Source organism: Podarcis pityusensis (genome assembly GCF_964106645.2).
Source record: "Podarcis pityusensis genome assembly, chromosome: 4".
Classification (NCBI taxonomy): Eukaryota; Metazoa; Chordata; class Lepidosauria; order Squamata; family Lacertidae; genus Podarcis; species Podarcis pityusensis.
The window spans coordinates 71,417,786-71,429,829 of NC_138027.1; the positions used below are offsets into that span (position 1 = coordinate 71,417,786).

Here is a 12,044-nt window from a genome sequence, read left to right on the forward strand (position 1 = left end):
TCCAGGGACCTTATTAAAAAACTTCTTGTGGTTGACCGAACAAGACGGCTAGGAAACATGAAGGTAAGCTTTAAATGCTACTTTTAAATCTCAGCACATCCTAACCATTGGCATAAAACGTTTTCCTTATCTTCGGTTTCCAGAAATGCTCTTTTTGCTTAAAACCAAATTCTAATACATTTGATTTATTTTGTGGAGGGGGGGATCTTATTAATGTATTCTTAAGTGTGGGAAAGCTGTATCGTTCTAGAGTTAGGGGTGAGCAGTGGGGCTCAAGGCAATGCTATTTTTTCTAGAAAAAGAGGTGCCAGAACTCACCATGACTGCCTCTCTTGTTCTCTTATAATGGTAATGGCGCCCACCTGAGAGGCGCCAGAACTGAGTTCCAGCAAGTTCTGGATGGAAAGAAAGCCCTGGTTCAAGATCCCTAAAAGAAAAGGGATTGCAAAAAGTTCCAAACAGGCATCTCCAAACTTGAGTGACTAGGTAGCAAATGGCATTCGGTGTAAAGAAGCATAAAGTTACGCATGTTAGTGCAAAACACCTTAGTTTCACATATATGCTAATGGGACCTAAACTGGCAATGACTTGGCCAGGAATGAAACCTTGGGGTCATAGTGGATAGTTTGATGGAGATGTTGATTCTATGTAGAAAGCAATTTCAAATTTGAGATCAGTTTCAAAAACTTGTACTATTGCATGTGGATCTGCTACTTAAGGGTAAAAGAATCAAAACCTTACTCAGTATATGCTTTGTAGAAATCAGTCCCAATCTCACAATATTACTTGCATTCGGTATGTAAAAGGATGATTTGTGACCAGCAGAATCCAGATTTGGTACAGGAAAAACTGCTGGGGAATCCAGTATTTAAGAGAGAACCAGAAAAATTGTGTGCACTACAGTGTGCCCTCAAAATGCAGATGGCAGAAATACATATGGGTCTGCATAAAGTGTTTGCTAGAATATATTTTGGCATTTCCTGTCAGTGAATAAACATCTAATTTGATTTTTCTTCAACAGAATGGAGCTGATGATGTGAAGAGGCACAGATGGTTCAGGTCTGTAGACTGGGATGCTGTACCACAGAGAAAATTAAAGGTGAATTGTGCAAAAACAAATGCAGCTTGGAGATAATTCATTATACTTCTACTTCATTTGATTCTTTTTCAGCTAAAAAAAAAAAATCTGTTTGGATTAGAATTATAGTGAAGGTCATATGCCTGAGTTCTTTATGTTGAAATCCCAGAGCCATCACACCAGACATTTCCCAAACTTACTATAAGTTAGGATTCCTATTGACAAAAAGAAGTTAGTGATAGGACTCTCAGAAGGCAGGTAAGATATCCATCCAGCTGGAGCAAAGCAGATTTGGGTTCAAGTCAGAGCCTAGATAGGAACTTAAGTTTCATAATGAAAGAAAGGTGGGATATAAATGTACTGTAATATAGATAAATAACTGATCAGGCCAAGCAATTGTGCTAAAACTAATCTGTGATAATGAGCTAACTTTATGCCAAGCAAAAAAAATTGGGGAGGGGGTGAAAAATTCTAGACTATACTTCGTTTGACATGGGATTTTAATTTATTATTATTTTCCTTTTTTAATTCAGCCTCCTATAGTCCCGAAGGTATCAAATGATGGTGATACATCCAACTTTGAAGCTTATCCTGAAGATGACTGGAACAAAATGCCTCCTGTACCTCCTAAAGATTTAGAAATTTTCAAGAACTTCTAAATGTGAGACACAAAATGTCATTAAGGTATTGGATACTCATCTTCCCTAAGTTCTACTTCTTTTTTATTTCATTATAACATCTATAGGAAAACTCTGGCACATGACCTAATTAGACCCACCTTGCCAAGCCACACCTATCATATATAGTATCAGCTGTGAGGCAGGTAAAGATGCAGCTGGGCCAATAGGGGGCTTTGCAGGCACACAAAGTCCCAATGATCAGCTGATTGCACTGAACATTTGCCTTCATGCAGTGATTATAAGACACACTGGTGAAAACAGGTCACCTGACATTGTGATGCCACACAGTTGGCAGGCTGGTAGGCCCACTCACTTGTCAAACTTATGTGTTGAGGGTAAGGAAATGAAAAGGATCAGATCCGCTTCCTCTGCATTGTAAAAGCATCCATGATGATCTTGATGTTTTAATTCATTCCTGTTGCACTTACGCATTTTTCAGCAAATAGCATTTATGAATGTCCACTCTCATACTTTATAGAATCACACCAATACTGATTTTTCCTTGGTAAAAAGTAATTCCTTGAGATCTTTCTTGACTGAAAGTCAAGAAAGGCATTTTAAAATAGTGGTTATTAGAGTAGCATGAAAAAAAGAAAGTGATCTTTCCTTGCAGAGATTTTCTTGTGGTTATGTCTATACAGTGCATAAAGTCCAGAACTTTGAATAAGGAAATTCAAGTATCCACTACTCTGAAATATCAATTAATCGAACACTTGTTTTTATTTATTTTGTAGAAACTGGAAGATTATTAATGTGCTGGTTGGGAACCGGCAAAGAAGAACTTGAAAAAAGTTATGAAGAATTTCTTTGAAATGAGTGAAAGAATGTTACTTCATTATTCATAAAGAAATCATGTTAAAAGTTGGGAAAGGGTTAATAAGTTTAGTTGTATGGATTTGGCATTAGTTCAGTAAACTAAAATACTGAAGCACCTACCCTGAGGTGTAGACTTTGAAACTGTTATAGTTTTTGGGTTGTTGTTTTTTTAAAAAGAAACAGTTATTTTTAGTTTTGTTTCTTGCTATGCCCAAATATTTTTGCATAGTTATCTCATTGACTAACTTTATAAGTTTATACTAAGATTGTCATTTAAAGCACAGATTAGAATATGTGTATATAAAGAACTCAATACAGAAAAAGGCACAGAAACTGTGCTGAAATGTAAATTTTTGTACTTTACAGAGTCTATGGTTTTTATTCTGAAATGTTTTTTCAAGATGCCCCCTAGAAGAAGAAAATCTTAAAATGATCAATAGGTTTTTCAGCATCTTCTATACGTTTTATAATTCTTTGTAAAAAGAAATATACAAGTAAATTTTGAGAAAATTATAACGTTTCCAGTGCTCCACACCTGCAGCCCTACTATTTGAAAGCTGAAAGATAAAGGGCCTGTATGTTTTGTTTAGATTACATAATGTTTTCTTTATGAAGTTGAGTTGAAATTTTGTCCATGCAAATCATGATTCTTGATTACTGCAGACTATGTAAAGTGTTTTTCATTAACTATATGAAATCATGGCAAAATCGTACCTATTGGTAAGGTGTGTTCTCTGAGTTTAGGTTTAGAATTGTTGCACTTACAGGGACCTGAAGAACATCTAATAAATCTTCTGCCATATGCACTGTTTCATACATGAATTACCATCACTGAACAACTGCGACCTAAGGTGATGGCTTGGTGCATGAAACATTCACCACAGATCAACTGCTACAATCAGATTTCACATTGCATAAGTATCACTTCAGGAAACAAGGCTATTTACATGGTCTTCTGAGTCATCATCATGAAAATTAATGAACATCCTTGTGTGTAAATTAAAATTCTACAGATTCTGAAGTAGAATCTTCTACATGTCAATTAATGTCATTTGTTCTGCTGAAATAAACCAGAATATGTAGAATTGGGACTATATACTTACACGATCCCAAGGTTGAGCTCAACAGGCAAGGAGAACCTGTGGCCTTCTAGATGTGCCAGAGCTACAAGTCCCATCCCTTTGATCATTGGCCATATCAGCTGGGACTGACTAGAGTTGGAAATCCAACATATGAAGGATTATGATGTGTAGAAGTTCTTTGAGCTGTTCACACCTAGTACCACTGCTAGGATTTAAGCTTACTTATTTCTGGCAAGCTTAACTTTGAACTGGCATGTATGTTTAAAAATAAAATTTCAGCAGTTGTGCATTCAGAGAAATATTTGTTGTATGTGAAATTCTCTCCAATGATGGCTTTAGACACCTATCATGGTTATAGATGTTTGGTCTGTACATTTGAAGAAGTTGTTTTAAAAAATCAATAACTGATACTTCTCCCCATAGTCTGCAAATCCTCACTGTTAGGTGGCTCATGCATATGCAATTTATAAATGTAAAAACTTGTCCAGCTTTCTGGTGTGTTCTGGTCAGTTTTCCCCACAGACCTTTACTGTGACTTTTTGAACCTGAGATGCTACAAAACCCCCATATTTCTCTTACTGTACATAAGATCACATTTTTTTAGACCACATTGTGAGGAAAACTGGCTCCAAAAAGAGGAGATAGTGTGTCTTGCAAGTGGCAGGGGATTGAAACTTTTCACAGTTTCCTGTCACCTACTCAGTATCAAATGAGTTCTAGTGCTTTTCCTTCTGTACTTTTCGCAGTTAGTACAATCTATCTGCCAGAGAATAAGTGACTGTTTTGCTGTTACTGCATCTACTGATTCTGAACACACAATGTTTGTGTGTCTTGCATAATTCTTCCGAGATGAACCTTCCAAATCTTGACTTCCTGTGTTGCAGAATCTTGGCATTTGATGTGCAGTATATTAAGGTGCTTGCAAACAGAGTACTTCTGTTTGTTTCTAGCTTGCAGCAGTTTTAAGAGTTGGAACCATGCTAAGCAAGAAAAATAGAGGATACAGGAAGACATACTGCTTAATTTGCACATAACACTCAGCCAAACCACAACTTGGCATGAATGCACATGTTCCCGGACAGGAGGTTGTGTGCTGTAAACCAAGAACAAACCCTGGTGCAGCTCATAATTTGTCTAAAGCAAAAGAAACAATCAGCCCAGGTTTGCATGACACACTAAGCCAAACCATGGGTAGCTCAAAACAGGAAGAATGGAACAGCCTCTTCTGTGGGAGTATGCGTGTTCATGCTAAGCCGTGATTTGCCTTATTGTTATATGTAAATTGAGCCAATGTATTCCATGAGTTGGTCTGCTATTCCATAAATTTATATCCTCTGAATTCAGTTATACTATTACAACTTCTTTCTCAAGGAAAAAAAATAATACTGAAATAGTGCTTCCAATAAGTAAGTAGGACAGTAACATTTCCTTAGCTGTAAAAGTTATACCAGAGAATTGTGGCTTTCATTTGGCAAGTTAATCATCCATAAAAGAAATCAATTATGTATTGTAAATTAAATTCTGCACAGGAAGAAACTGAATCTTCATTTGTATGAAAGACAGGTGCATTTTAGAATATAGCTTCCCTTAGCATAAACAACAATATAAAGGAGCTGTTCTGGTGCATCTGTTCACAAGGCACTGGTGATGCTTAACAAATATTGTGCACTGAAGTCTGAAGCCTGCCTTATGGTTAATTTAGCAGGATACCACCAAACTGGAAACAGCAATAGGCTGCCTCGAAAAGTGGTAATGCAATATGGGTGTTGTGCTTTTATCTTCCAATTTTCTGCTGTAAGCTGCCCTGGGGAAATAGTTATTGACAGTTTATATAAATAAAATGAGTAAATTAAAAAAATCAACTGGAGCTGCACACATTGGGCTGGATCCAGACTGAGTTAGTTGAACATGGTCCAGTTGAAGTAAATTGAACAATTTAGCTTTGACTTGGTTATCATTGAAATCAGTGGGTGTCAAGTTCATCTAAACCTCTATTTGGGCATTATAGCCCCTATGAAGGAGCAATGCAGGATCAGTGAGTATCTATGCCTCTCGTGTCTGCACATACAGCATGGCATCTACTGGGAAGTGTATCTTTTCAAATGCAGAGGTGCACACAAAAGCTTCCATGTGATCTGGAACCACAGCCCAGTTTTGCTGCTCCCATGTTGCTTTATATGGGAACTATAATGCCCGAAGATGGCTTAGGCTGCAGTCCTATATGCCAGGAAGAGGAAACTTGTTTCTCTCCAGATGTTGGATTCCAAATTTCATAGCTTCAACCCTCATGTTCAGTGATCAGGAATGAGAGGGTTTGTAGTCAAACAACATGTGGCAGGCCACAGATTCATTTCACAGCCCTAGCTTCTCCTAAATTCCACTTAAAATTTTTCATACACCTGTTGATTTATTTTTATTAGAATTCTTATTCTCCATGCCTTATTTTTATAATGGTTAGATCTTTTTTAAGGAACTTGAAACAAAAATTCCCCTTTTCACATCAACACACAGCTTTCGTGATATGGATGAAACCAAAACAAATCGCCACTACAGCCTTCTCTGTATTCAATTATAAGGTGGATAATGGGCATAATTTTGTAACCAAACATGATGCAGTATAATTGAAATGGGGGTCATGCCTTAAATTGCCTAGATGTACTTGCTTGCTCAAACGTTTGTGCTGTTGTTGAATTTAACAAAGGTGATCTGCTGTAGAAGAGCAAATTTAATTTATTGAAATGTAGGTACTAAACTGTTTAACTGGATGGACAAATCTTGGAAAGTGGAAGATAGCAAGCCAGTCATCTTGCCATCCTGGAAAACTAAGATTCAGTGATTCCTATACTACAGAATTTTTCAGCTTTCAAGAACTGTAGCATAATTCCTTTGTACTGTACTGTGTACAGATTTCCTATGTTTTGCACTTTTCTATGGCAAACATGACAGCTTTATAAATACTCTGTTGTACAGTAAGTAAGGGATAGTTACATTTGTGTAAAAAACCAAATTGAACAGATTTGACTTCCAACGCTGACTTGGATTGATGTCGGAGAAGTTGCTTGCTTGTTTGAACTCATGTGTATAAGTACTGTACAAATATATAAGTCAGTCCTCATTGCACAATGAAAATCACTGTGATCTGTAAATAAAACTTAGTCCAAAAATTATGCAGCTCTTTAATTGTATATCAGTTTTGAAATTAATTACATTTGACCTTTGTAACTTACAATAGGGTAAAAATGTCTCAAAGTGTTTTGAATCTCTTATAACAGGGGTGGCCAATTCCCAAGAGACTGCGATCTACTCACAGAATTAAAAAGTAGCAGCACACAATAGAAGGCAGAGACAGGTTGTGCTGTCATTTATTGGATAATGAATCCTTCTCAAAGTATTAGTAACTTCATAGACCAAATCTATTCATTCCTTGTGGGCCTGAACCTTTTAGACAAAATCAAGTGGATGAAATATGATAGAGTTCAGCTTGTGGGAGCTGCTCTGTTATCTACGACCTTGGAATAAAACAGACCCTGTAGGCAGATTCTCCTTCGCCATCCATCCTCTTAACCTCAAAGAAGAAACAAGATGACGGGCACAGAGAAATTTGCTCACTGTTACTGGGAGATCTACAACTGTAGCAACAACCTGCTCATGCAACATTTCCCTAGTGGGAATTGGTTGCTTGTAATTACCGTATTTTTTGCTCTATAAGACTCACTTTTTCCCTCCTAAAAGGCGAAATGTGTGTGCGTCTTATGGAGCGAATGCAGGCTGCGCAGCTATCCCAGAAGCCAGAACAGCAAGAGGGATTGCTGGTTTCACTGTGCAGCGATCCCTCTTGCTGTTCTGGCTTCTGAGATTCAGAATATTTTTTTTCTTGTTTTCCTCCTCCAAAAACTAGGTGCGTCTTGTGGTCTGGTGCATCTTATAGAGCGAAAAATATGGTAGTTGATTGCAATTGGTTTCTTGCACTTGTGAAAATTCTTGTGCAACCCATGGCTTACTTGTGCCGTCATTTCCACAACAATGATAATTCTCCAACCTCTTGCACTAGCCTGACACTGGACCTCACCCACTGTGTTGATTTGCTGAATTAAATAAAAATAAATAGGCATATATACATCTGTAGTATGTTGAGCCAAGAAGAGGAAGGTAAAGAAAGAAACATTGTCTAATAATAAAAAGAAAAAATGAAGGCATGGCTTTAGATCTGCAATCAGACCATGTTTCCCAGAAGGAATATAGGTCGTAATTTCTTAAATGTTTTTGTCTGTATGCTTTTTCATTTTTCATACCCACTTTAAATTAGAGTAGACTCATTGAAAGTAATGAACCCAGGTTTGTCATGTCCATTTGTTTTCTGAATAGAACTTACACTGGAAACAACCCATTTGTTTTGAAATGGATATTGAAGGTAAATTCCATATACTAGAATGTTTCATAGACAATGAAAATGGATTCTTATAATGGCTATTCCTGGTGGTCTCATTTTAACCACCCCACATAAAAAGCAAAAGCCACATCCTTTTCTTATTCCCTCTTTAAAAACAAAAAGTAGTTCATCACAATATTCTTAAGACAAAATCTGCAACAATAGGGAGGGGGGGCGGAGATTGTTGGCATGATATGGCATATTCTTGTCACATCGCTCCATTTAGCCATTATTTTCAAGTTATGTGGAACAGAATGGGGAGCCCATTCTTGGCAGCTTTCCTCCTGGGTGTTTTTGGGAAAGCTACATTTTGATGTGAACCTCATCAAATGCATTACTGCAACCCGTTTGGCTGGGAGCTTTGGGGGCCATGTCTGCTCTTGGCAACAGTCCTACTCGTAATACGCATGGCCCACAGATTAAAATAAATCAAAAGTGATGTTTTAAATAACTTCCAGAGCTTCCATGTCAGAGCTAGATGCACTTATCTGGCATTTCTCAGCCATGTCTCCTTCCGTGGCAAAGCCTTCTGATGTCATTCTACAGCTGGGGTGGCATGTCCATTATCTCTTCCTCTACCCTGTGCTACTTACTGCAGCCCTGGTTATGATTAGAAATCTTATTCTATTCATAAATGCAACATTTCTATCAGAACTATGTTTCGTGGAAGCCAAGTTTCTTTGGAAAGGGGCAATCAGTCCTGTGGAATTCGATTGCAATTTTATGTACACAATGGTGTGTTCTGTTACTAGGCTGGGAGAAACACAGTGGCATGGGTGTTGGAAGTGGTATAAAGGTAAAAAGCACACCAAGGCACTGGGACCGCATGCAAGTTTATCAAACTTGGGGAACCTGTGGCCCTCCAGATGATGTCAGACACCAACGCCCATCATCCTCAACCAGCACAATAGCCAAGTATCCTGGGAGTTGTACAGTGGTACCTTGGTTTAAGAACAGCTTAGTTTATGAACAACTTGGATTAAGAATGCTGCAAACCCGGAAGTAGGTGTTTTGGTTTGTGAACTTTGCCTTGGAAGCAGAACATGTCCCGCTTCCTGTTGAGTGTGTTCCATTTGTACATTGAGCCCCCCGCTGCTATGGGAAAGCATGCCTTGGTTTAAGAAGGCCTTGGTTTAAGAACGGACTTCCAGAACATATTAAGTTCGTAAACCAAGGGATCACTGTACTCCCATCACATATGGCACCTTCTTATGAAACACTTCAGAAGTGCCCCCTTCTACTGTGCTAGGGTGAAGGGCTTGTTGATGTGTGAGGAAAGGTAACAATATAGAAACACACTGCATGTTTCAGCCATATAGTGCAGAAGTACTTCTATACAAGTATGCAGAGCATGCTCCTTACAACCGTTCAAGTTAGAATATTCAGACTGAGAGATCTGTGGCTACTGGAGTGGATTGATGACATTGTATGAATGCTCCCTGTAGGCATTCACTTTTGCTTATTATTACACTGGTCAGAAGAGGAAAATTTGGAGCTCAGAACATTGGGACACAACTGGTGTGCAACCACTGGATGTTTTTGATCTGCTTGGAACATAGGAAGCATCTATCTACCTGACTAGATTATTTCTCTAGGTAGGTCAGAATGAGCTATGCTAACTTGCAATGGTTCTACACTCCTGGGTCTTTCATATCATCTCTTTCTCTATCCACCATCATCCTCATCCATAAACATCCTTCCAATATCACAATATTCACTCTTTGTCTTCTGACATAAATAGGATTTCATATATTCTATATTCTCCTTACACTTTCATTTAATACAACCTTTTATTATAGACTATATACTGAGGCCGAACATGAGGAGTGCCATGCTTGTGCTGTTTGAGGAAAGTGATAGTATACATGTTTTAGGGTATATTGTGATAATAAGTGTGGTATAGTGGTTAGAACATCAAACTAGGGTCTGAGAGACCCGGTTTCAAATTGTCAGTCGTGAATCTCACTGGGAGACCATGATTTACTTCATAGACTCTGATTTACTTCACAAGGTGGTTATGAGAATAAAATTAGGATACGGAGAAGCATGAGTGCCAGCTTGAGCACCTTATAGAAAAAGTGGGATATAAATGTAAAGCAAAATAGATAAATATTTCTCATTTCAGAATGCCCAATGTACACTTTGGTCCCAGAGAATTTTGGGGGCTTTTAAATTCTGAATCTGAGAATCTCAGTGGCTGCAATCAGATCATGGAACATTTCACCCCATAAAATGTGGTTGGTCCCTCAACATCTTTCTGATTACCAGAGACCTTTATATTCCAGCAGACATTTATTTTACACGGCATAAAATGTCTTTTAACTGCTGATCCTGACTTCTTTGGCCATTATTTGACATTGTTTTATTGAACTGTAATGTTATATATCTGAGTGATTATGCTACAAGGGTGGAATATAAGTGCTTTAATTGTGTGTGCGTGTGGTAAAACATTTCCTGAATTTAAATCTCATGACTGCCTATTGCTATTTATTCCTCATATTTTAAAAAATATAGATGCTTATAAATATCTCTTCAATTTTAACACAATTCTCTAATGCCTTTTATTCACCAAAATATGAACAGCAAACAGCAGTTACCTATGAAACTTAAAGCTGCTTCTCCCCCCTTTTTTTGTTTCTATTAAAAATTGCAGGAAAATATAGTCCATTAATAACATCTTTAAAACATCTTGGCACACTTTGAAACAACTGAAAAGACAAAAGCTTCAAAAAGTGAGTGGAAACAATAAGTGATTCTCAAAACATGTGTTGCCTGAAGTTTTTCCCTCTTGCGAATTTTGTTTTACTAACTATAACCTCATCGTAACATCCTGTACCTTGAAAAAAGCCATGTGGTACGTGTGTCTTGATAATTGGATTGCCCGTTTTTGCACCTAAAATATATGTGTGACCACAGTTATTATTTCCCCTTTATGTGGCTTCCTTTACAAAAATCAATACTTCATTGTTCCTCTTTCGTTTGGGAAGCGCCTGCTTCATTTTCATGACTGCCCCCCAGGCTACACTCAGTGATGTTAAGTTATGCTTGTTTGATCAAGAAGTCCTTCATCACAAAACTAGTCTGACAAGTTAGGGGCAAGAAACTTCAGAGTGAAATCCTATTTTGATATTGTTGTGCATCCCATTGAAGTGTTTCAAAAAGGAAATGGACTGCAGCGTATCAAGATTGAACAACTTATGCCAGCGATGTTCTTCTAACGATAGATTTCCAGTCATCACTTAAGGCTAAGATCTCTAAGAATTGGGAGTTTCAGTCATCGCACTTGAATCACATCCTTATCTGAGGCCAGGGTCCCAGTGGTTATGTTGCATTATCTTCCTAACAGCTCAGTGCAGTAAATAATGACTTTTCTAAGGCTACACATTGAGTTCCATGAGCAATCCTGGGGCCCCATCTGATGGTACTATATAAATGCTAATCATCATCGTCATAATCATCATCATCATCTAGGTGCTGGGTTAAATATAAGATAGAGTTAAATAAAAGATAAGTAACATAAGCGATATTGGGTTAAATATAAGCTAAGTACTCGGGTGGGAAAAGCTAAAATTAGAATTTAGAGAGGATGAAAGGGAACACATATTTCTGTGTTCCCTTTCATCCTTGTTTGGTCAGCCAAGTAGTTTAAGAGTGCACTTCCGTATCAAAAAATATTATCTTTCCACTGTAAAAGATTCCTAGATGAATGGGGAAAGCATTTTATGGGGTAGACATGAATTAATATTTGAATATTTAAACTCTGGGCAATGCAATCCAGAGCCTAAGTAGCTTCCTTTCAAGTTCTTTCAGCTTAAATATGATGGTGATGTATCTCAGCTTGAGGCTACTTAAAGCTAGAGGAGAGAATGGGGACATAAGGCCTGCTTATAGCAGCACAGATGATACCATTGATTCTCTCCTGTGCTATTATCATGGCATCAAAAGCAATCAAGTGTATC

The 12,044-nt window shown here is 37.7% G+C and overlaps 1 protein-coding gene across 1 annotated transcript in view; it reads left to right on the plus strand.

Annotated features, from left to right (window-relative positions):
• PRKX (protein kinase cAMP-dependent X-linked catalytic subunit) overlaps positions 1-6,823 on the plus strand; it is a 59,831-nt gene extending 53,008 nt beyond the window's left edge. The window contains exons 6-9 of the mRNA XM_081001415.1: positions 6-63; positions 1,022-1,099; positions 1,612-1,762; positions 2,493-6,823. Coding sequence (XP_080857541.1) covers positions 6-63; positions 1,022-1,099; positions 1,612-1,737 — 262 coding nt within the window. The 3' untranslated portion in view covers positions 1,738-1,762; positions 2,493-6,823. The remainder of the gene's footprint in view (positions 1-5; positions 64-1,021; positions 1,100-1,611; positions 1,763-2,492) is intronic.
• The last annotated feature ends 5,221 nt before the right edge of the window (positions 6,824-12,044 follow it).